Here is a 26,336-nt window from a genome sequence, read left to right as displayed (position 1 = left end):
CCTTCAATCTTTCCCAGCATCAGGGTCTTTTCCAAGGAGTCAGTTCTTTGCATCAGGTGGCCAAAGTTTTGGAGCTTCAGCATCAGTCCTTCCAATGAATATTCAGGACTGATTTCCTTTAGGATGGACTGGTTTGATCTCCTTGCAGTCCAAGGGGCTCTACTCCAACACCACAGTTCAAAAGCATCAATTCTTTGGTAGTCAGCTTTCTTTATGGTCCAACTTTCACAACCATACATGAAAAACCGTAGCTGGAAAAACCATAGCTTTGAGTAGATGGACCTTTGTTGGCAAAGTAATGTCTCTGCTTTTTAATATACTGCCTAGGTTGATCATAGCTTTTTGTCCAAGGAGCAAGTATCTTTCAATTTCATGGCTGCAGTCACCATCTGCAGTGATTTTGGAGCCCAAGAAAATAAACTACTATTTCCATTGTTTCCCCATCTATTTGCCATGAAGTGATGGGACCGGATGCCATGATCTTAGTTTTTTGAATGTTGAGTTTTAAGCCAGCTTTTCACTCGCCTCTTTCACTTTCATCGAGAGGCTCTTTAGTTCCTCTTTGCTTTCTGCCATAAGGGTAGTGTCATCTGTGTATCTGAGGTTATTGATATTACTCCCAGAAGTCTTGATTCCAGCTTGTGCTTCATCCAGCCCCACATTTCGCATGATGTACTCTGCATGTAAGTTAAATAAGCAGGGTGACTTACCTGGCACGAAAGCTAGCCTTCTGAATGCAAAAGCTGTAACTGGTTAGTTGCTCAACCATGTCCAACTCTTAGCCCACCAGGGTCCTCCGTCCATGGGATACTCCAGGCAAGAATACAGGAGTGGGTTGCCATGCCCTCCTTCAGGGGATCTTCCCAATCCAGGGATCGAAGCCAGGTTGTCCACATTGCAGGAGGATTCTTTACCGTCTGAGCCACCAGGGAAGCCCATGAATACTGGAGTGGGTACCTATCCCATCTCCAGGGGATCTTCCCTATCCAGGAATCGAACTGGGGTTTCCTGCATTGCAGGCAAATTCTTTACCAGCTGAGCTACCAGGAAAGCTCAAAGCTGTAACTGTCAGCACCAAAATCCTGGTTTTGTACCTTGCTTTCCGGGCACCCCTGCTCCATGTTACTCGTTGAGGTGTGCCTGTCACTCTTTCGTCTTGTCCTTTGGTGTGCAGGTGCTTTGAGCACATGCCGCTAAGTGTCCCATTCTGTGCCCAATGCAGGAGAGGAAGGCCTGTAGTCCCACTCGGTCTCCTGGGTCATCTCTGCCCTCAGTGTGATTTCTTTAGGGAATCTGGTTGCCGTGGTTATCATCATGGTTACTACCATGGTCCCAGTCACAGTGATAGATCTGTTTTCTGGATCTGGAGCATTTCAATGGAGAAGAAATGGAAAGGAGACAAGTGATCTAGTTTTGGAGACAACCCAATTGGAATTTTCGGGTAGAGGTTCCCAGTGAGTTCCTGGAAGCTTGGGAGTGAAGATGAGTCAGTAAATGGGAGAGAGTTCAGAGGTAAGATGAGAAGAGGGTCTTCCCCCCAAACATCTCCTAATTCGTTGAGCCAAAAATCTCCATTGGCTCAGCTTAGATCAAATAACCTTAGACGTCATACTTCGGTAATGGGGTGGTAGGTTGGTAGAGTCTCTAGAAAAACTTGGTGTTATATATCAGGAGCCTTAAAAATATTCATCCCTCTTGACTCAGCATTTCTTATCCTAAGAAAATCAGCCAAAATTAAAAGTTTTATAAACAAAGATGCTCTTCATTTTTTTTGTTGTTGTTTGTGAAAAAAAAAAAAAAAACAATTAAAAAATGGAAATGGAGTGTCCAGAGGTAGGAAAGAGTATCACTAGAGTATCACTAGAGCAGTGGTTCTCAAGACTGTACTAGAGAGACTTCCCAGGTGGTGCAGTGGTGAAGACACAGTGCTTGCACTGCAGGGGCACGGGGTCTGGGTTTGATCTCTGCTTGGGGAACAAACATCATTATGCCTTGGAGCACAGCCAAAAAATAGAAGCAAAACAACAGCAGCAGACCATTAAAAAGAGACTGCACTAAAGGGGTCAAAGACTTTTAAGGGGCACCTGAGGACGTGAGGGAGGAGCTCTGTCCAGCCCTGGGAAATAGAGTGTACTCTGCGTATTAACTGCAGTTGGGAGAGGGCTGGAGAGGGCTAACCACCTTACATTCCTCTAAGACTTATTACTGGTGGGTACCAAGGACAGAGGGTGGGATCATTTCACCTGGGTACAAGGAGTAGAGCATATATTTTTCTGTTGCTATGTAATAATTTATCACCAATTTAGTGGCATAAAACAATATTCATCTATTAACCCACAGATCAGTAGGTCAGAAGTCTGGGCACAACATGTCTGGGTTCTCAGTAAGGTAGAAATTAAAGTGTTGGCTAAATTGCATTCCTTTCTAGAAGTTTCTGCCACCAGCTAGGGACAGTGCTTTTAGTGGGCTCATGTTATTAGGTTAGGACCACCTAGATAATGTCACTTTCATAAGGTCAACTGATTTGGGGACATAATTACATCTGTAAATCCCTTGATAGCAGTGTGAGGAGGGCACTGCTCCAACAGGAAAAGACGTTGACCCAATCAGTTCGGTTCAGTCGCTCAGTCGTGTCCGACTCTTTGCGACCCCATGGACCGCAGCATGCTATGCCCCTCGTCCATCACCAACTCCTGGAGTTTACCCAAGCTCATGTCCACTGAGTCGGTGATGCCATCCAACCATCTCATCCTCTGTTATCCCCTTCTTCTCCCACCTTCAGTCTTTCTCAGCATCAAAGTCTTTTCAAATGAGTCAGCTCTTCACATCAGGTGGCCAAAGTATTGGAGCTTCAGCTTCAACATCAGTCCTCCCAATAAACACTCAGGACTGATCTCCTTTAGGATGGACTGGTGGGATCTCTTTGCAGTCCAAGGGACTCTTAAGAGTCTTCTCCAACACCACAGTTCAAAAGCATCAATTCTTTGACGCTCAGCTTTCTTTATAGTCCAACTCTCACATCCATTCATGACCACTGGAAAACCATAACCTTGACTAGATGGACCTTTATTGGCAAAGTAATGTCTCTGCTTTTTAATATTAACCCAGTAGAGCACAACAACAACAACAACAAAAGCAGAAGAGGAAGTTATTAGAACAATGACATGATCTATTTTGAAATATATAATGCCTTCAATATTGGATACGGTTTCATTACATGGTAATTACCAAAATAGTGTCGTATAATAGTGAGAGAGTTAAAACATCATCTGTTCTGGGTGTTAAACAGGCTAAGAACGACTTTGACCCCTCCTCTCTTTCCTTTTCTGAATTATCATGCTTAGTTGCTCAGTTGTGTCCAGCTCTTTGTGACCCCACGGACTGTAGCCTGCTAGGCTCCTCTGTCCATGGGATTCTCCTGGCAAGAATACTGGTGTGAGTAGCCATTCCCTTCTCCAGGCAATCTTCCTGACCCAGAGATCAAACCAGGGTCTCCTGCATTACAGGCCAGTTCTTCACCATCTGAGCCACTGGGGAAGTCCCTCAGTTTTTCTAAAATTAGCTGTTATTATCTGGAGATGAGTGATGAGGGTCTGGTTCTGGTCTCTTCTAGAAAGCTTTCAAGCTGTCAAGACTTTCTTTTTAGAATGTGGGATCACTTGTCATATATTGTATTCAGATAAAAGGAAAAAAATCTCATTCTACATCCTGTAACAAATGCTTCATGACCGTTTGGATTGTTTTTTTTTTTTTCTGTGGATTTACATCCGTTGTCCTTTGCCTTTCCTTAGCAAGCAACAGGAGCTTTTTGTACATCAAAGACAGGGGTCAAAAACTATGGCCCTTAGGCCAAATTTGACCAGTTATTTTTTTTATGAGGCTTGCAAGTCAAGAATGGTTTTTATATTTTAAATTATCTGTTTAATTATTTAATTATTTATTTTTGACCATGCTGCATGACTTGTAGGATCTTAGTTCCCTGACCAGAGATCGAACCTAGGTTCACAGCAATGAAAATGTGGAGTCCTAACCATTGGACTGTCAGGGAATTCCCAGTTTTTGCATTTTAATTTTTTTAAAGGGATATTCCTTTATTTTGCATTATTACCAACAGTGATTATCAATTTTATTCTGATGCCATAATTCAAAAAATAATTTTATTCATTAGCTTTTTGGGCTGCCCTGGGCCTCTGCTGCTGTGCACAGGCTGTCTCTGGTTGTGGCGCGTGGGGGCCAGTCTTTGCTGCGGTGAGCAGACTTCTCTTTGCAGTGGCTTCTCATTGTGGAGCACTGTCTCAAGAGTGTGTGGGCTTCAGTTATTGTGCTGTGTGGGCTTAGTTGCTCTGAGGTGTGTTGAATCTTCCAGGACCAGAGGTCAAAACTGTGTCCCTAGCATTGGCAGGTGGGTTCTTGACCACTGGACCACCAAAGAAGTCCCTCAGTTTTTACATTTTTAAATGGTTGAAAAAAAAATGATTTGTGGAAATTATATGAAATGCAAACTTCAGTATCCATATAGTCTTTTTAGAACACAGGCGTGCGTATTTGTTTATGAATGGTTTGTGGTTGCATTTGTGCTACAGAGAAAAACTTGAAGGGTTATGATTGAGGCCCTGAAGCCTCAAATATTTACTGTCTGGCTCTTTACAGAAAATGTTTGCAGATGCTTTCCATAGACAATAATCACTGTCCATTAAATGTGTTGCACGTATATTTTTCCCAGCTTTTTTTTAAAAATCAAAGGTATTTTTATCCTATTTTCTTCCAGGTTTATTGAGATATAATTGACATACAGCACTGTATAAGTTTAAGGTGTATGGCATAATGATTTGACTGACTTACATCATGAGAGGATGACCACAACAAGCTTAGGGAACATCCATCATTTCCTAGAGATACAACATTATAGAAATAGAAAAATTTTTTTTTCCTTGTGATGAGAATTCCAAAGGTTTACTCTTTAACAACTTGCATATATAATGTACAGCAGTGTTAGTTATATTTATCATGATGTACATCAGGATGAGATGGCTGGATGGCATCACAGACTAGATGGACATGAGTCTGAGTGAACTCCGGGAGATGGTGATGAACAGGGACGCCTGGCGTGCTGCGATTCATGGGGTCGCAAAGAGTCGGACATGACTGAGCGACTGAACTGAACTGAACTGAACATCACACCCCTAGCGAAATCATTAGGCCACATTTGGGGGTGGTCCAAGAGGCTCTAGTTCTTTATGTCTCGGGGCAGAAAGAACTCAGTGAGAGGCGAAGTGATAGATAAGAAGTGATTTACTAAAATAGAACCCTTGTGAGGCTTACAAGTGGGTGGGCAAGAGAGTGCTGTGCCCCGAGAACTTATTGGGCTCCAGCTTTATAATCAAAGGAAAAGTGGGGGAGGGGAAAAGACCACTTTCCTCCTCAATATTTTTTTTAAAACTATTAGTTTAATTTTTGGCTGTGATGGGCCTCGTTGCTGCACCTGGGCATTCTCTAGGTGTGGGGCTCGGGGCCACTCTGTGTCGTGGTGCTTGGGCTTCTCTCGCCCAGAGCATCGACTCGAGAGTGCTGGCTCAGTGGTTGTGCTGCAGGGACTTTGTTGACCCGCAGCATGCAGAAGCTTCACGGACCAAGGATTGAACCTGTGTCCTCTGCATTGGCAGGCGAATTCTTTACCACTGAGCCAACGGGGAAGCCCCAATCTGTCTTTTAAGGTTTTTAGGTTTCCTGCTTTACTTAACGAGATCTTCCCAACCTAAGCTTATTCAGCTACCCTTCTAATATTTCTTTTGTTAACTGCTTTACAGTTTACTTTTTATACTGACCTGAATCTTTAGAAATTATTTATTTATTATTTAGGCTGTGCCAGGTCTTCGTTGTGGCATGTGGGGTCTAGTTCCCTTACAAAGGAGTGGACCCAGGCCCCCTGCGTTGGGAGTGCAGAGTCTCAGCCACTGGGCTGCCAGGGAGATCCCCACAGCTTGAGCTCATTATGGAACACTAGTGCATGCCCGTGCCTTCTTCCAGGTCTGGTGGCGGTGGCTCCAGGATGGCTCATTTACTTTGATGTTTGCTACTTGTTTGTCTTAAGGATTCATAATCAGAGTTTAGTTTTTTCCTTCTAGTTCTGTTTCACTCAAAGTTTATTAAAATGGCTGCTGAATTGTGCCCAATTCCACAAGAGAATGATTTCCTCTTTTACCTTATGAGTATAATAAAATGTCACTTTTATAATGATGAAATAAGATTCACTCTAATTTAACAGATTGTGGATTAAAAACATTTACGAATCAAAGAATACTATCAAGAAAGTGAAAAGATAATCCATAGAACAGGGGAAAATATTTACAAATTATGCATCTGATAAGGGTCTAGTTTCCAGAGTATGTAAAGAACTCTTACAACTAAGCAACAACAAGACTCAGCTTAGAAATGGGCAGAGGACTTGATTATACTTTTCCCTAAAGAAGATATACAAATAGCCAATAAGACATGAAAATAGGCTTAACCTCATTAGTCATTAGAGAAATGCAAATCATATTACTTCACACCCACTACAATGGTTATGACAAAAAAGGATGAACAATAGCAAATGTTGAATTTGTGAAGAAGCTGAAACCTTCATACATGCTGATGGGAATGCAAAATTTAGAGCAAACAGTCTGATAGTTCCTCAAATAATTAAGCTAGAGTTACCATGTTGCTGTGCTAAGTTGCTTCCGTCGTGTTTGACTCTTTGTGACTCTTTGGACTGTAGCCCACCAGGCACCTCTGCCCATGGGGATTCTCCAGGCAAGAACACTAGAGTGGGTCGCCATCCACTCCTCCAAGGGATCTTCCTGACCCAGGGATCGACCCTGCAGCTCTTACGCCTCCTTCACTGGCAGGCATGTTCTTTACCATTAGTGCCACCTGGGAAGCCCCTGGGAATTACCATATGATCCAGCAGTTCCACTCCTAGGTATATACTCAAGAGAATTGAAGGCATATGTTTATACAAATACTTCTACAAGAATATTCATAATGGCACTATTTATAATACCCAAAGAATGGAAACAACCAAATGTCCATCCACTGATGAGTGGATAATAAAATATGACATACCCATACAATGGGATATTATTCAGTGAATAAAAAGAAATAAAGTTACTGATTCATGCTACAACATGGGTAAATCTTGAAAGCATTATGTTAAGTGAGAGAAGACAGAAGCAAAAAAACAAAAAAGAAACATAAAATACATACATTGTATAGTTCCATCCATACGAAGTGTTCAGAATAGATACATCTGCAGAGACAAAGAGTCGATTTGTGGTTTCAGGGGCTAGGGAGGAAGAATGGGGAGTGACTGCTAATTGGTAAAGGGTTTCTTTTTGGGGTGATGAAAATGTACTAGCATTTGATAGTGGTGATGGTTACACAATAGTGTGAATATACAACATTGTGAATGTGCCACTGCTGCTGCTGCTGAGTCGAGTCAGTCGTGTCTGACTCTGTGCGACCCCATAGACGGCAGCCCACCAGGTTCCCCCGTCCCTGGGATTCTCCAGGCAAGAACACTGGAGTGGGCTGCCATTGCCTTCTCCAAGGCATGAAAGTGAAGAGTGAAGTCGCTCAGTTGTGTCCGACTCTTCGCGACCCTATGGACTGCAGCCCACCAGGCTCCTCTGCCCCTGAGATTCTCCAGGCAAGATCACTGGAGTGGGTTGCCATTTCCTTCTCCAATGCATGCATGCATACATGCTAAGTTGCTTCAGTCGTGTGCGAGCCTATGGACAGCAGCCCTCCAGGCTCCTCTGTCCGCGGGATTCTCTAGGCAAGAACACTGGAGTGGGCTGCCATTTCCTTCTCTGAACATCAAATTGTACACTTTGAAAGGGTGAAGTATCTCAATAAAGCTTTTAAAAATGGTGTGGCTGTGTTTTGTAATAGCATAGACCAATGTAAGTGTTCATTATGTAGTATCTCACATTAAAGAAAACAATTTCTGTTGAAACCGTCAGGTGGCGTTTTGGGGGGCTCTGAAGAGCTCTGGTCCTTTATGTCCTAGTTCAGAAGGAATTCAGCAAGAAACAAAGTGATAAGTGATTTATTAGAATAGGACGCTTGTGAGACTTATGTACAGGCAGGCTAGAAGATGCTGCCTGAGAACTTAGTGGGTTACAATTTTACAATCAAAGGAAGAAATCATCAGTTTCTCCCCCAAGTTGGGCTGGAGTTTTCTTGTCCCTACATGGTCAAGCTAGGTCTACAAATTACTGTGTTTTTTATGTGTGCAGAGAGCGCGTCCTAACTTGCTGAGCTCACTGGGCAGGATATGGGTCTCATGGCGCCCATTGCTGTGTTTTTTCGGTTGTGCTGGGTCTTTCTTCTCTAGTTATGGTGAGCAGGGCCTACTCTCTAGGTGCGGCGCATGGGCTTCTTGTTGCCGTGGCTTCTCTCTTGGCGGAGCACAGGCTCTAGGGCACTTGGGCTTCAGTTTTGCAGCTCCTGGGCTCCAGAGCATGCGCTCAGTAGTTGTAGCCCAAGGGCCTAGTTGCTCCACAACATGTGGGATCTTCCTGGATCAGGGATCGAACCCATGTCTCTTGCACTGGCAGGTGGATTCTTAGTCACTGAACCACCAGGGAAGCCCCCACCATTGTTTTATTGTTTGGGGGCATGTCTCACGCTTCTGTTGCTAAGCAAACCTGCTTTCTCGAGTGAATATTAACAGGGGTCTCCCATTTTTTTCTGCTTACAATTCTCTAGTGGGATTAACTATTTAATCACCTATTTTGTCCCTTTACTCTGTCCCTATCACCGTTAGGCTGTAAAAAACCCATAATATCCTGAAAGGCTGGGGCAGAAAGGGTTTATCATTATTATTACTATTTTTTTGAATGGCTTGTCATCTCAAAGGAACAGTTTGGTCAGGGAATCAAATACATGCAATGTCCCATAGTATGACATGCTGTTCTCTCCATATAAAGTCTGCCTGTGGGTGGAAAGCCAGGCTGTCTATGGCGGAGGGAAGTGGTCCAAGTGGCTGTGGCTGGGAGCCACTCTCTGGGGAGGCTCCCAGACCAGCCTGTATTTTCTAACAGAGCCCTTGGCTACCAGATATTGTGAACCTGCTCTCAGATAGCTCTTTGACCTTCGCTTTGTCATGCAATGATGATGCAATCCCTGAGTTATTGGTATTGTTACCTCTATTTCCCACATGCAAATAAGGAAGCTCAGAGAGGGAAGTGACAGGCCTAGGGAGAGTTCCCTCTGGGCAGAGGCAGATCCAGTCCAGCCCAGATCTCAACCTCAAGTTCATGCTTTAAATGCAGCTCTAAACAAACAAAACTCCCAAGATGAAGAAAAAAGAAAAGAAAAACAGAATCCCATCTTAATACAGGAATACAATTCTTGCATAGTGCTTTCCAGCTTATAGTGCATTTATTATATTTGTCATTTGATTTTTGGCACATTGGTTGTTAACCCCATTTTACTGATACGGATTCTATAAACTTGGAGAGTTTAGATAATTTGCTGGGAGTCACATTGCTGGTAAGGAACAAGGTAAACAGTTCTTTCATATTGCAGCTCCAAGTAAGCGTAGAGAAACCGTTGTGGGGAACTCCCAGGGAACAATGAGGTGAGATTTAAAACCAGCTCCTGTTAGAGATCCTGGACTTTGATTGCAAATTGGGACCTCATGTACCTCACCTTTGTTAGAAATGATTTAAGGAGTTAAGGTCAAGGCCAATGGCACACTGCTGTTGGCTCAGGCAGTGGCTAGGTCACATGTATTCTGTACCTCGAAGGAGCTCATGCAGTGGAAATCAAATGGAACATGATGCTGAGAATTTATGCTTGCAAACTTAATAAAGGGTGGCTTTTGAGCCAAAGAACAGCAGTATACATAAACATAACATAAAATATACTGTTGTCGTTCGATTGCTAGGTTGCGTCCACTGCTTCCCGACCCCATGGACCGCAGCACTCCAGGCTTCCCTGTCCTTCACTATCTCCTGGAGTTTGCTCAAATTCATAATACATGTTTAACAGTATATAGTTATATACACCCCCAAGGATGCCCAACAGAAATTATAAAGGGCTTGAGGGAAATGTAGAGATAGGACAGAACTGTCATGTAATAATACAGTGTGTAATAATGAGAAGTAAATCTTGAGACTACAGCATAATCCCAATATTAGACAATGCTATATTCTATTTTTTTTTAGTCGGAAGTGTTTTATTTAAAAAATCAAAATGATGCAAAAAAAGTCCCTTAATAAAGTCTGATTAAATTCAGTATTAACTCTCATTATCAAAAATTGATCAAGGAAAGCCAACAGGTGCAGCCGAGAAAAGCTGGCAGCTGTTGACAGTTCTTTGGTGGAAAAGTAAGTTGCATACTTACACATAGCTGCCCTAATGATTATCAAGCCCAAGTTATGTTTTCCAAAAATAGGTTTCAAGATACACTAAAGAAACCATACAGACACCTCTAACAGTATAAAATTTGACAGTGAAGGTTGAGGATATAGGAAAACTCAAATATGACAACACACACGAGTAATTTATAAAACAAGCCTTTTAATCCTAGGAAAGTAAAATGGGGAGATCCCAAGCGGTAATGAACATAAAACAAGGGCTAATAGCAAGTGGGAAAAACCCAACCATTTTCCCAATGACTGAGTCACAAAATGATAGCTTAGGAGACTATTAACATGCAGTTTTCCTTCTGTTAATCATCAACACATATATAAATTAGGGTAAAGTTTTTTCTACTCAATTACCATCGTTTCTTTCTTTTTTAACTTTTCCCTAATTTTCTCTAGCAACATTTTTCCTTTGGTTTGACGAGTTGAACTCAAAAGGTTTGGAACCTAAAGTGAGTATCAACTCATTATTGGAATAGCACTTGGGAAATGTAATCATAGAAAAGACAAGTTTGGGCAGCATTGGTGGTATAATGGTGAGCAAGCTGCCTTTCTAAAGAAGACAGATTTCAACTGAAGTGGCCTCACGGAGTTAAGCAGCCATTCTCAGTGTGACAGGGTCCTCCCTGTTCATCTCTAGGGTAATGTTTCTCTTGGTTGGATCGCGTGACCCAGCACGATAGTGGCATGCTGCCTGGTAGGTTACTGCAGAGCTATGTGTGGAAACACACACTCATTTAAGCTTACAATAAATACGAAGTATTGTTTAAAGCCATGTAAGTAAAGAAAAAATATTGCATTTCTATTGACCTGGTTTTCCTCTTGAACTGGCTTGGAGTCCTGTTCATGACACAGAAGACACAATAGTTAATTACTTGCTGCTCCAAGTTCCTTAGACTTCAGTACTTCCCGTTCTTCGAGCCTTAGCACTTTTTTTGCAGCAATAATGGTATTCTTCATCAGCATTGCCACAGTCATGGGACCAACACCCCCAGGGACTGGAGTGATGTAACCTGCTTTCTTCTTGACTCCTTCAAAATCCACATCTCCAACCAACTTGGGTTTAGCAGTTGTGGGATCTCGAATCCTATTTATTCCCACATCAATGACAGCTGCTCCTTCCTTGATCATATCTGCTGTGATCAGATTTGGAATACCTGCAGTGGAGATCACAATATCTGCAAGAGCCGTATGTTTCTTTAGCTCCTCCTTAGGAGTGCATCGATGAGATATTGTGACAGTGGCATCGCCTCCGGGCCGTTCATGTGCCCCATCTGTGTGCAGTAACATCACAATGGGCATTCCAACATTTTTTGACCTTCTGGCCACAACCACATTCTTTCCTAGGGTTGGAATGCCAGTTCGCTTAATTATTTCCTACACACCCCATGGAGTAGCTGGTAACATGGAACACTGGTCCAAGCACATTCGCCCAACATTAATTACATGAAAGCCATGGACGTCTTTGTCTGGAGAAACGGCATTGCAGACCTTTCTCTCATCAATGTGCTCTGGAAGAGGCAGCTGAACAAGGAGGCCATCTACATTATTATCATTATTTAGTTTATTGATTAAATTCAACAGTTCTTCCTCTGAAATTGAAGCTGGTTTCACAATGGTCTCACTGTTAATTCCCACGCTGGCAGCAGCTCTGGTTTTGTTGAGGACATAGGACTGACTTGCAGGATTCTCTCCAACCAGAACCACGCTCAGGTGTGGCCGCTTGTTGCCTGACGCCACCCACTCTTCCACCTCCTGCCGCACTTCCTGCTTGATCTGCTCAGCAAGTTTCTTTCCAGAAATGATAACAGCTTCATTTCGCACTGCCGAGAGGTGGAAAGGGCGTTGATGGAGGCAGCCACTCTGCGCGGACCGGAGCAGTCGGGTGACCAGAGTGGTTATAAAGGAGGCTGCGGCCATCCTCAGCGCGGGGAGACAATGCTATATTCTAAATCAAGTGAGAAAGGATTTATTTCACACTTCTAATTTTTATTATTTCATTTATTTTTATTGCGGTAAAAACTTAAACCTAAAATTCACCATCTTAACCACTTTTATTTGTATACTTCATTAATATTACCTTCTATTTCCTTTTCATTATAGGGGACTGGAATGCAAAAGTAGGAAGTCAAGAAACACCTGGAGTAACAGGCAAATTAGGCCTTGGAATACGGAATGAAGCAGGGCAAATGCTAATAGAGTTTTGCCAAGAGAAGGCACTGGTCATAGCAAACACCCTCTTCCAACAACACAAGAGAAGACTCTACACATGGACATCACCAGATGGTCAACACCGAAATCAGACTGATTATATTCTTTGCAGCCAAAGATGGAGAAGCTCTATACAGTCAGCAAAAAAAAGACTGGGAGCTGACTGTGGCTCAGGTCATGAACTCCTTGTTGCCAAATTCAGACTTAAATTGAAGAAAGTAGGAAAAACCACTAGACCATTCAGGTATGACCTAAATCAAATCCCTTATGATTATACAGTGGAAGTGAGAAATACATTTAAGGGACTAGATCTGATAGATAGAGTGCCTGATGAACTATGGACGGAGGTTCATGACATTACACAGGAGATAGGGATCAAGACCATCCCCATGGAAAAGAAATGCAAAAAAGCAAAATAGCTGTCTGAGGAGGACTTACAAATAGCTGTGAAAAGAAGAGAAACAAAAAGCAAAGGAGAAAAGGAAAGATATAAGCATCTGAATGCAGAGTTCCAAAGAATAGCAAGAAGAGATAAGAAAGCCTTCCTCAGTGATCAATGCAAAGAAGTAGAGGAAAACAACAGAATGGGAAAGACTAGAGATCTCTTCAAGAAAATTAGAGATACCAAGGGAACATTTCATGCAAAGATGGGCTTGATGAAGGACAGAAATGGTATGGACCTAACAGAAGCAGAAGATATTAAGAAGAAGTGGCAAGAATACACAGAAGAACTGTTCAAAAAAGACCTTCACGACCAAGATAATCATGATGGTGTGATCACTCACCTAGAGCCAGACATCCTGGAATGTGAAGTCAAGTGGGCCTTAGAAAGCATCACTACGAACAAAGCTAGTGGAGGTGATGGAATTCCAGTTGAGCTATTTCAAATCCTGGAGGATGATGCTGTGAAAGTGCTGCACTCAATATGCCAGCAAATTTGGAAGACTCAGCAGTGGCCACAAGACTGGAAAAGGTCAGTTTTCATTCCGATCCCAAAGAAAGGCAATGCCAAAAAATGCTCAAACTACCGCACAATTGCACTCATCTCACACGCTAGTAAAGTAATGCTCAAAATTCTCCAAGCCAGGCCTCAGCAATACGTGAACCGTGAACTTCCTGATGTTCAAGCTGGTTTTAGAAAAGGCAGAGGAACCAGAGATCAAATTGCCGACATCCGCTGGATCATGGAAAAAGCAAGAGAGTTCCAGAAAAACATCTATTTCTGCTTTACTAACTATGCCAAAGCCTTTGACTATGTGGATCACAATAAACTGTGGAAAATTCTGAAAGAGATGGGAATACCAGACCACCTGACTGACCTCTTGAGAAACCTATATGCAGGTCAGGAAGCAACAGTTAGAACTGGACATGGAACAACAGACTGGTTCCAAATAGGAAAAGGAGTATGTCAAGGCTGTATATTGTCACCCTGCTTATTTAACTTATATGCAGAGTACATCATGAGAAACGCTGGGCTGGAAGAAGCACAGCTGGAATCAAGATTGCCGGGAGAAATATCAATAACCTCAGATATGCGGATTACACCACCCTTATGGCAGAAAGTGAAGAGGGACTAAAAAGCCACTTGATGAATGTGAAAGTGGAGAGTGAAAAAGTTGGCTTAAAGCTCAACATTCAGAAAACGAAGATCATGGCATCTGGTCCCATCACTTCATGGCAAATAGATCGGGAAACAGTGGAAACAGTGTCAGATTTTATTTTGGGGGGCTCCAAAATCACCGCAGATGGTGATTGCAGCCATGAAATCAAAAGACGCTTACTCCTTGGAAGAAAAGTTATGACCAACCTAGATAGCATATTCAAAAGCAGAGACATTGCCAACAAAGGTCCGTCTAGTCAAGGCTATTGTTTTTCCAGTAGTCATGTATGGATGTGAGAGTTGGACTGTGAAGAAAGCTGAGCACCAAAGAATTGATGCTTTTGAACTGTGGTGTTGGAGAAGTCTCTTGAGAGTCCCTTGGACTGCAAGGAGATCCAACCAGTCCATTCTGAAGGAGATCAGCCCTGGGATTTCTTTGGAAGGAATGACGCTAAAGCTGAAACTCCAGTACTTTGGCCACCTCATGAGAAGAGTTGACTCATTGGAAAAGACTCTGAAGCTGGGAGGGATTGGGAGCAGAAGAAGGGGACGACAGAGGATGAGATGGCTGGATGGCATCACCGGCTAGATGGACGTGAGTTTGAGTGAACTCCAGGAGTTGGTGATGGACAGGGAGGCCTGGCGTGCTGTGATTTATGGGGTCGCAAAGAGTCGGACACGACTGAGCGACTGAACTGAACTGAACTGAATTCTGGGACTAGTATTGCCTGGAGGCCTTGCCCTGTAGTGTAGACATGTTGCCACCAGGTGGCGGCAGTGCGGCACAGTCCCAGGGACTGAGTTTTTGCAAGATTATTCAACCTTTGTCCTTCCCAGACTCCCAGGCTGTTGCTATGGGAAACTAAAACATTCTGAATAGAGGGAGGCAAGATTTTAAAAAAGAAAGCTATGAACCTTGAGATAATTAACTACACTTTATTGAGTTCCTATCAAGTCTGAGGTGCAGAGTTGGGGAGGGGGCAGGGGGAGGGAATGTTACAAAGATGGTACTTCCTGGGTGGGCTGAAGGCTGCGGTCATAGTAACCGCAGTGGGTGTCTACTGTGCATTCACTCTGCTGGGTGCCTGTCCCGAGTTTTCCTTACTCCTAAGGCAACCTTAACCCACTCCAGTGTTCTTGCCTGGAGAATCCCTGGGATGGAGGAGCCTGGTGGGCTGCCGTCTATGGGGTCGCACAGAGTCGCACACGACTGAAGTGGCTTAGCAGCAAGGCAACCTTGTGTGGCATTACTGCAACCAGCCTCTACTCCCGTGTGTGTGTGTGTGTGTGTGTGTGTGTGTGTTTTAGTAGCTCAAATGTGTCTGATTCTTTGTGACTCCATGGACTGTAGCCCGCCAGTCTCCTCTGTCCATGGGCTTCTCCAGGCAAGAACACTGGAGTGGTTTGTCATGCCCTCCTCCAGGGGATCTTCCCAACCTAGAGATGGAAGCTTGGTCTCTTGCATTGCAGGCAGGTTCTTTACCGGCCTGAGCCAGCAGGGAAGCCTACCCTGTCAGTCAGTCGCTTCCTTATTTTGGTCTCTGATCTGTTTGAAATGCAAGTGTTGTCACGTCAGTCCCGCCCCTTGGGTAGAACCCTTGCCGTGGATTCCTCTTAGCCCTGGATCCCCACCCCCAGGCTCGGCCTTTGTTCTCCTTTCTCAGGCCATGCTGGTCCATCCTCCACAGAGGTTTTGTTCTCCGCTCTGTTTTGCACCTGGAATGTTCTTGTGTCCCGTCTTCACGGATTGACTCCAACTCCTCTTTCTCAAGGCCTCTTCCTTGACCTCCAGAACCTCTCCTTCATGACCCTCAACACAGCTTTATTTTCACCTTTGTCATTCATTTGTCTTGGATTCATGTCTCTCCAGCTCATTTTCCCGCAGGCTCCCTAAGGCAGATCACATGTCTGCGCTGACATCTCAGTGCTGACCCTTGGCAGGTAGATGCTTTCGGGAGGTGCTTATTGACTAAACAAAGGGAAGAAGCTGGCGGCTGGAGGGCCTTGCTTAGGGTCCTGCAGCCAGTAGAGGTGCCGGCCGAGACTGGGTGCAGGTTTCCACTCTGTGCACTCAAGTCGAGCCCTTTGTAACCTCAGACTGATGAGCTGACCGCCGCACTTCAGTTTCCTCATTGGTCAAATGGGTATAAAACCAGGTGGAAGGACTGCTGGACTCCAGGATGGCTACAGAAACAAAATGAGTTGACACATGTGGAGGGAGGATATAGGCGGAGTGCTGGCTAGAGGCCAACGAAAGAATGTAAAACAGCTCATTAATACGGCTTTATATTGGTCACAGGTTGAAATGATGATATTCTGAATATATTAAGTAAATGTCATGTTTTATTATACTGTATATTATAAATTAATTTCTTTTTCCTTTCTTTGGCTGTGCTGGGTCTTTGCTGCTGCATGTGGGCTTTCTCTAGCTGCGGTGCACGTGCCTCTCCTTGCAGTGGCTTGGGCTCAGTAGCTGGGGCACACAGGCTTAGCTGCGCCTCTGTATGTGGAATCTTCCAAGACCAGGAATTGAATCTGTGTCCCCTGCATTGCAAGGTGGATTCTTAACCACTAGACCACCAGGGAAGTCCCTCTTTTTTACTTCTTCAAATGTGGCCACTAGAAAATTTTAAATTACACATGTGACCTGCATTATATTCCTACCAGTCTGTCTCACCAGGATGGCTGGATTGGTCCCCACAGCACTCTGGCTCCCTTCCAATCTATTTTCTATTAATACTCTGTAGCTAGAGCAATCTTTTCGAAAAGTAATGTAATCCTGTCATACCTGTCACCTCTTGCGTCTTGCCCCGTCTTACATAAGACCAATCCTTCATTTCCCTTTGTTAATAGGATGAAGAACCACATCCTGCTGAAGCCTTAAGCCTCTGCCCAGACTGGCCCCAGCTACCCCTCTCCAGGCGGCATGTGAATGCTTAATTGTGGGATGTGGGATCAAGTTCCCTGACCAGGGATTGAACCCCGGCCCCATGCCTTGAGAGTTGCAGGGTCTTAGCCATTAGACCACTGGTGAAGTCCCAACAACCTCCTCTTTAAAACACAAAACAAGAACGTTCCCAGTGGCTCAGTGGATCAGAGCTTGCCTGCCAATGCAAAGGACATAGGTTCCATCCCCGACCTGGGGAGATTTCACATAATACCAAGCAACTAAGCCTCTGCACTGAAACTGCAGAGCCCACGCTCTAGCGCCCGAGAGCCGTACGTACTGAGCCTGCGTGCTGCGACTACTGAAGCCTGTGTGCCTGCAGCCTGTGCCCCGAGACAGGAGAAGCCACCGCAATGAAGCCTGCTCGCTGCCACAGCTACAGAAAGCTTGTGCACAGGATCAAAGACCCAGTGAGACAAAAAATAAAGAAATTAATACAATAAAATAAAAATTTAAAAAGAAAGAAAGTAGCTATTGCTGTGAGTTTTTTTTTTTTTAATTTTATTTTTATTCATTTTTGGCTGTGCTGGGTCTTTGTTACTGTGCGGCTTTTCTCCAGCTGCAGGCAGCGGGGGCTACTCTCCACTTGCAGTGTGAGAGCTTCTCATTATGGTGGCTTCTCTTGCTGCAGAGCACAGGCTCTAGGGTACTCAGGCTTCGGTAGCGGTGGTGGGTGGGCTCAGCTGGAGCTCAGGCTCAATAGCTGCGATGTATGGGCTTTGTTGCCCCACAGCATGTGGGATCTTCCTGGATCAGGGATCGAACCTGTGTCTCCTGCATTCGCAGGCTGAGTCTTTACCACTGAGCCACAGGGAAGCCCTGCTGTGAGGTTCTGAGAATTGTCAGTGAACTGTACGCAAGAGGAATTAGTCCAGGCAAATTGCTCTCCTCCTACAGTAGAACAGCTTAATGTTTAGTGAGTAAGCAGAACCTCTGAGTGCAGTTGTGCAGGCTGTTCACTGAGCAAGGAGGCCTGGCCAAACGGGTGGGAACAGGCTGTGGAAATGGAGCTCATGTTTTGCTAGCCAAGCTGTGGATCTCCCTGGGGGTGGAGTGGGCACCACCCACCCACCAAGTTGGGTGCTGAACAGGCTGCATCTGCCTGGAGGGGGTATCTTTTCTAAATTCACCCATGGGTGGTGTATGGACTAGGTGGCCCTGCATTTATGGCCAGCCCAATGGTATGTTTTAACTGAGTCAAGCATTCTATTGTAAGAAATTATGAAGAAAAGACAACTTGTTTTTTTGGGGTGCATGCTGCATGCTTCAGCTGTGTCCGGCACTTTGCGACGCTACGGACTGTAGCCTCCCAGGCTCCTCTGTCCTGGGAGTGCTGTGTATAAATGGGAGAATAGAGCGATGACATCAGTCTTTCTTTCCCTCACCTTCCCAGCTGTGCCCTCGAGCTGCGGGATGCTCGGCATCTAGACTTTCTTCCTTAGCACATGATGTGAACTAGAACTGGGTTGGACTGAGCTGGACCCCAGTTTTGGCTGTTTATCTTGTCCTTAAAGGTGACACTGTGGGAGATGAGTTGTGTCCCTGAGGATCATGCCAGCGTACAAGACAAACTGCTTCTCCCTTTAGCAAACACTCCCTGAGGGCCAACCCAGGTGACTCCTTGCCACTGCCATTGCCCGGCCTCCCCACCCCCATTTATCAAAGAAGGGCTGTTCTGGGACTTCCCTGGCGATCCCGCAGGGAGCATGGATTTGATCCGTGGTGGGAAAACTGAGATCCTGCATGCCATTAGTGACAGAGAGAGCCGCTCAGTTATGTCTGACTCTTTGCGACCCAGTGGGCTACACAGTCCATGAGATTCTCCAGGCCAGAATACTGGAGTGGGTAGCCATTCCCTTCTCCAGGGGATCCTCCCAACCCAGGGATCAAACCCAGGTCTCCTGCATTGCAGGCGGATTCTTTACCAGCTAAGCCACAAGGGATGGGGCATGGCCAAAAAAAAAAAAAAAGCCTGTTCCTCCCCAGCCCCTCTCCCCCAAGGCTGGGGATGGTTAGGGACAGCAGCCAAGGAGGGGTGCCATTTCCCTTCTGAGTGTTTCACCCTGAGGTCCAGTAAGTCTGGAGCTGCTGTCCCGACTGCTCCAGTTTCTTGGGCTGAGGAAGGGCAAGTTTAATGCGTCCAGATGTTTTTCTGACTGGTTGTGGGTGCAGTGTAAGTGTTCAGGAAGACAAGGAGGTGTGTGTGAGGTAGGCTGGGAAGATGGCGCTATCAAGAAGGCAAATTTTTTTTTTTTTTAGAATTAGCTAAATTTTTCTTATTATTAATGAACAAAGCAAAACAAATACCTGGAATACATGAGGTAGCTAGCAAGTGGCCACAAAGCTGAAGTGCATTTTAAGCTCCATTTATACAGAATTAAGGCTACAGCTGTTACACATTCTCCTGCTTTAGTAAATAGCAGATTTTCAATTCGTGTTAGTAGGTACAATGAGCTTCTTCCTCAAGATGATCAGGCTGACTCTGACATTCTGTTCTGTTCTTTCTCTTTTTTTGTAGGCATAAAAAAGTTTTATCTTTTTTTAAAAAAATTGAAGTATAGTTGATTTATTTTCTGTTTCTTTATCTTGTTTTCTTTTAACTAACGTATTTTCATAGTTTATTATTTCTTCTTTCCTAATCAGGCCAAAAAACAAATCTAGAACATTATGAGTCTTTTTCAGATACAAGAGGACATTTAGTTATTTCTTCTTCTTTGTGTAATATTTGGGGGTTCCCAAGAGGCACAGTGGTAAAGGATCCACCTGCTAATGTAGTAGATTCAAGAGACGCAGGTTCAATCCCTGGGCTGGGAAGACGTCATGGAGTGAGGAAAGACAAGCTACTCCAGTATTCTCGCCTGGAAAATTCCATGGACAGAGGAGCCTGGCGGGCAGCAGTCCATGGGGTCTCAAACAGACACGACTGAGAGCACTCACACACACACACACACACACACACACACACACACTCACACACACACACTCACACACACCCCTAGTGTAATATTTAAGTAACCTTTTATGTTCTAAAGTCACATTGCTGTTTTTTAAACCTTCAAAACTGTATTGCATGTAGCGTGGCTTTCTGATAAATAACAATGTCTTGTTTGGCATATTGAATGAACTTATGTTTTATTTTTGGCCGAGCTGGTCCACTGCTCTCTAGTTGTGGCCAATGGGCTTAGTTGCCCCATAGCAGGTGGGATCTTAGTTCCCTGGCCAGGGGTCAAAACTGCATGCCCTGCATTGCAAGGTGAATTCTTAACCACTGGACCACCAGGGAAGTCCCTTGAATGAAAAAGTATCATTACAAGTTTTTTGGTTGAATTTACTTTCAAATACTTCTTAGCTTTTACCTGTTAACATGAAATCAGGCAAAAGTTTGGGAAGAGAACAAACTGTGAACATCATGGTAAAACAGATTTATAATATGGAAGTCCTTCCTATATGTAATCAGAATTTCTCTGAATAGTTATGTTTCTGCAGCAAGCAAGCATTTACCCCTCGAGTGTCTGGACACCAGGGGCCCCTGGGGTGGGTCTGTGGCTCGCTGACTCCCGCTTGGTGCTCCATAGCTGCTGTCCAACTATTCACTCCCCCCATCTCCTCTTCAGGCTCCCCACTTGCTCATAGATTAACGCCTTCCATGGAGAAGCTCAGGCAAGACCAGCTACATAATTTGTGAAACCTAGTGCAAAGTGAGAATGCGGGGCTCCTCGTTCAGAAATGACTGAGCATTTCAACATGGTAGCAGCCAAGCATTATGCCCAAACGTGGGACCCTTCTGAGTGTGGAGCTCCAAGCATCTGCAAGGTTGCACACCCATTAAGTCGGCCATGTTCACAGTCATTCTCAATAATGCCAGAGTCTTCCTTTGCTTGAAGCCAGCACTGGACTAGGACCACATGGGCTGGCTGCCCTTCTCCTGATCTGGGCTCTTCAGCTGCTTCTCTTCTGCCTGATGGGTCTATTTTATAATCTGAATTAAGTCCTTCTGAGACCTGAAGCTGCTCTGTGAGAGGGGAGGGGTGTCCTGGGAGCAGACATGGCTGGGGAACCAGGAGACCTGGCTGGGTTCTGTCTCCAGAAAGGGTTGGGTTGGGGCTAGGCTTATATGACAACTGACCTTGGCTTGCCCTTGGGTGAGTGCTTGCTAAAGAGAGAAGTGGTCTTGGCACCTGGGAGCTGATGAAAAGCTGCCCAAAAGAGACAACAATGGTAGCATTATTTAAATTTGTTTTTTTGTGTGTGGTTTTTTTTTTTTTTTTTGGTGTTTTGCACAGTCATCCTGTCTTGCACAGAGCTACTCTGGAAACTTGTCTAGAAATAGTTGGAAATCACCCAGGAAAGTCATGTGTATCCATCACCGTATCATTAAAAGTAATCAGGACTCATTAAAAGAGCTACCTTCTTGTAGATAAAGGAGACTCTATGCCCAGTGTCCCTTCAATATCCCAACAGTGATGATCCTGAGACAGCTGGAGAGGAAGCACCTAGAGAAGGGCCATGGTAGAAAGTTTCTAGATCTGTGCTGCCTGGTACAGTAGCCACTAGCCACATGTGGTTATTGAGCAATTGGAATGTGGCTAGTGAAACCCAGGAATTACATTTAAATTTTATTTAATTTTAATTAATATCAATCTCGGTAGCCACAGGGAGCCATTAGCAACTGCATTGGACAATGCAGACTAAATCTGGAATCTAGATTCAGAACACTGTAACCCTAAACAGTTTTAAAATATTTGTAAAGACCCAAATAATGTCAAAAAGTGGGTCTATTAAATGTTTTAGGCAGACAAAGCACAGCACGGGGAACAACACGGATAGAAGGGCCTTGTATTGACAAGGAGACAGATATGGAACATTGACTAAGATGCAAGAATTGCAGAGTTCGTGAGCTGATGAGACCTAAAGCTTTTGAAAGTCCTTTTCCAATCGTGCTGGCAGACCCTGTTGCAGAAACAACCTTGCAACATGACGATGATGGTAACGTTTTGTCAACATCATCCACCAAGAGTCATCAAGGACAGTGGTCCTTCCAGTGGAGTAAGTAACTCCAAAGTCTTCTCCCCTATAAAAACATGTGAACACTGGCCAAAGATGTTGGAATCAACTTTTTCAGAACTCTGAAAATTAATTAATCAAAGGCTTGCAACAGATGCTCAACAGATCAGTCATTAAGAAAATGCAAATCAAGACTGCAATGAGATATCGCTTGACACCTACTAGGATAACTATAATAAAACATGGAAAATAAGTACTGGCAAGGATGTGAAGAAACTGGAATTCTCTGCTTTGCTGGTGTGAATGGAAAATGGCGCAGATGCTGTGCATGTTCTCAAAAAATTACCTGATTACCCACAAATTCCTCTCCTGGGTATTTAACCAAAAAAATTGGAAACAGGTATTCAAACAAATATTTGCACATGAATATTTGAAGCCACACTGTTCGCAGTATTCTCAAAGTGGAAGCAACCCAAAAGACCATTAGTTGATGAATGGAGAAACAAAGTGTGATTTATCAATGCAATGGAATATTATTTGGGGATCAAAAGTAACGATGCACACATATGTGCTACTACACATTGAAAGCATTATACTAAGTCAAAGAAATCAGATACAATGACCAGATTTTACATGATTCCCTTGTCCATCTCTCTCTCGAAAGGTAAGTACCATTCATGGTTCTTTATGATTGGTACTTAAGGCAAATTTATAGAGAAAGAAAAGTGGATCAGTGCCTAGAGGGGTGGGATGGGAGGGCGGTGGGAGGCATGTTCGAGTGGGAGGGGACGTGGATAAACCAATGGCTGATTCATGTTGGTGTTTGGAAGAAATCAACACAATACTGTAAAACAATTATCCTTCAATTAAAAATAAATAAACTTAATAAAAAGAAAAGCCGATTAGTGATTGCCAGGTGTTCGGGGAAGGCAGTCATGGGGCTTGCCCTTATAGAGTTCACAGCCCAGCAGAAAAGGCAGACGCTGAACAAGGAGGACAAATGAGATGATAGAATGTGTAAGGGGCTATGGTTCTATTCTAAGAGTACGTGGTCCAGTCTGGAGGGGATCCTGGCGAGGGGTGGGAGTGCTTCCTGCTGGAGTGATATGCACCCGGACCTGCCCGGGTGAGAAGCCATGAGCCAGGGTAGCGGCGAGGAGAGAGAGGAGGGCCAGCCTTCAGTTCATCCCCTTCTCTTGCTGCCTTTTCTTCCAACCCTGACACATCTGACTCTCCCCACTGCTGCCAGAGAGGCCTTCCTAAAATTCCCATTTGTGCTCATCACTTACTTGAAACCCTTGACTGAAAAAAAGCACAAAGAACTATGAATGATACTTACCTTTGGGGAGAGAGATGGACAGGGGAAATTTTTTTTTTTCATTTTGTGCTTTTCTGTGTTTGTATTTCCTACATGTACAACTTCTGCTTTTAAAATGTCAACAGAGGTCATTTCCTTGATATGTTCCCTTGATAGTCCCTTAGGAGATTATATTTCTCTTCATGCTCTTCTCTGACTTTCTGCTGCCACCTGGAGAAAAAGCCATTTGTTCAGCAAATACGACCTTCCCTCACATCTCCCTTTTTTTTTTTTTTTTCAATCCCAGTTGATGCTCCAGTATTTTAGTCAGGACCTATGAATGAGAAATGACAGAAACGTGACTCAAAATAATGTATGCTCTTGGCTTCGGTTTGTTTTGGTTGGTTTCGTTCTCACCCTGGCTTTTTTTGTGTGCAACTGGCATGCGCTGGGAACACTGCTCTACCTGTTCCGTGTCTGTTTTCTATTTGACTGTCCGATCGGGTAGGCAATGCTTATTACTCTCATCTTATAGAGAAGAAAACCAAGACGAGAGAGGCTAGGCAGCTCCCCCAACGTTTCACAGTTAGTAAGGGAGCTGGGACCAGACTGTTTCTGTCATTTCTCATTCATAGGTCCTGACTAAAATACTGGAGCATCAACTGGGATTGAAAAAAAATGGGAGATGTGAGGGAAGGTTGTATTTGCTAAACAAATGGCTTTTTCTCCAGGTGGCAGCAGAAAGTCAGAGAAGAGCGTCTTTGCCTCCAGAGCCTGCCACCCAGGACATGGATCTCTTGCTGAAGACCTCCAGGGTCAGGATCCAGAGGATATCTTCCTCCAGACCCTCATAAAGTGAATCTGATTGGCCCTCCTTGGGTCACATGGCCTCCCTGCACCAAACCTTGGTGCTGAGGAAATGGCGTGTTCTGATTGGTCAGGCTGGACATGGAATCAACCTCTTTAACCACAAGTACTGGGGTTTCCCACCTGAAAATAGGGGGCTTTGTTACCTTTGCTCTGAGCTCATCTAGCCACAGGATTCCATCTTGCATCTTCTAATATGCATCACACTCTCTTTACTTCTTTGTCCCTGCTTATGCCCTTTCTTCTTCCTGGGACTATTCCCCAGTCCCTTCCACCCCGCCCCCCCCCCCCGGACCCCCCCTTCCCCCTGCCCCGCTCCGCCACTCCCCACCAGGCTAATGGCAACTTCTCCATCAAGATTCAGGTCTCTCATTCATTTTCCGCAGGAAATACTTTGTAACCCAGCAGGCTGTCGGACCCACAGTTCTCCCATGGCTCTGAGCAGGCTATACCCCATCCTGGTTGAGGCTTTCTGATTCATGTGTTCAGGATGCACCAGAACCAAGCAAAGCAAGTCAGATGCTATCCAAGGATTTGAAAATGTAAGTGAGGAATCAGAGGCAGAAGATGCTCAGAGCTGCACCATCACCCATAGGGTCCTGGTTGTCTACTAAGGCTGGGGCACTCTTGCTAAGCAGCCCTGGGGCTGCTTGGATCCTTTCGCTTTTTCTTACAGCTGTCCAGAAAAACCTTCTCTGGGATTCAGTTTGCTAAGTCACTTCACTCGTGTCCGACTATGTGTGAACCCATAGACGGCAGCCCATCAGGCTCCCCCGTCCCTGGGATTCTCCAGGCAAGAACACTGGAGTGGGTTGCCATTTCCTTCTCCAATGCATGAAGGTGAAAAGTGAAAAGTGAAGTCGCTCAGTCGTGTCCGATTCTTAGCGACCCCATGGACTGCAGCCTACTCTGTCCATTGGATGTTCCAGGCAAGAGTACTGGAGTGGGGTGCCATTGCCTTCTCCGTTTTGTCCTCTAGAGAAGGGATATAAAACTTCTAAAGGAATAAGATGATTTTGTTGTTTAGAGCCAGAAACTAATGAGCCATTAAGTATTTTGTGAAGGAAAAAATTCAGGAGTGTTTTGCAGAGGAAGTAAAAGGAAAGAAATATTCAGTCTTAGCTTAATAGCTCAGAAAGATCATTTCCTTTGACCAGAAAGATCCAGGAAGAAAGAAGAAAGAATACAAGATGAGAGTAGAGGGCAGGGGAGGAGAGGAATTAGATTATCTGCCACTTATCTAATGCAACCTTCCTAAACACTATGAAGTGAAGTCACTCAGTCGTGTCTGACTCTTTGCGACCCCATGGACTGTAGCCTACTAGGCTCCTCTGTCCATGGGATTTTCCAGGCAATAGAACTGGAGTGGATTGCCATTAGCCAGAGTCAGTTTCTGTTGCTAGAGACTAGAAGAATCTTAGTAGACAAGTGCCTCTTGCTCTGGTCATACCTGTGCACACCTGTCATACATCTGCAGAGCTGACTTATTTGCTCACTAAACCAGTTTCCCTGCACACACGGTATTGTCCCCATCTTACAGATGAAGTAAGCTAAGCTTTAAAATGTTAAATGCCTTGCTCAAGTTTACACACTTGGTAACTGATAGCATTGGGACAGATAGGTACTTGGAATAATGGGAAATGAATGGTTTTATGGAAATGCAGTGGTCGTCGTTGTTCCATTGCCTGGTCATGTCTGAATCTTTGCGACCCGTGGACCGCAGTACACCAGGCCTCCCTGTCCCTCATCATCTCCTGACGTTTGCTCAAGTTCATGGCCATTGCATCAGTGATGCCATCCAGCCATCTCAGTCTCTGATGCCCTCTTCTCCTTCTGTCCTCAGTCTTTCCTAGCCTCAGGGACTTTTCCAGCGAGTCGGCTGTTCACATCAGATGACCAAAATAATGGAAATGCAGACCTGGGTTCAAATTATAGCCCCGCCACCAGCCAGTCGGTCTGTCAAGTTACTGACTACTGAACTTTCAGCCAGGAGAG

General features: G+C 44.5%; 1 protein-coding gene across 1 annotated transcript; it reads right to left on the bottom strand.

Annotated features, from left to right (window-relative positions):
- Positions 1-11,168: 11,168 nt before the first annotated feature.
- Positions 11,169-12,343, bottom strand: LOC101107147 (bifunctional methylenetetrahydrofolate dehydrogenase/cyclohydrolase, mitochondrial-like). The gene is given in 1 exon segment (XM_042237831.2): positions 11,169-12,343. A coding segment is annotated over 1 exon segment (1,053 nt). The 5' UTR covers positions 12,336-12,343; the 3' UTR covers positions 11,169-11,282.
- Positions 12,344-26,336: the final 13,993 nt, after the last annotated feature.

Source organism: Ovis aries, chromosome 21 (genome assembly GCF_016772045.2).
Source record: "Ovis aries strain OAR_USU_Benz2616 breed Rambouillet chromosome 21, ARS-UI_Ramb_v3.0, whole genome shotgun sequence".
NCBI classification, from domain to species: domain Eukaryota; kingdom Metazoa; phylum Chordata; class Mammalia; order Artiodactyla; family Bovidae; genus Ovis; species Ovis aries.
Note: the sequence above shows the minus strand (reverse complement) of the source record. Positions and strands in the feature narration are given on the sequence as shown.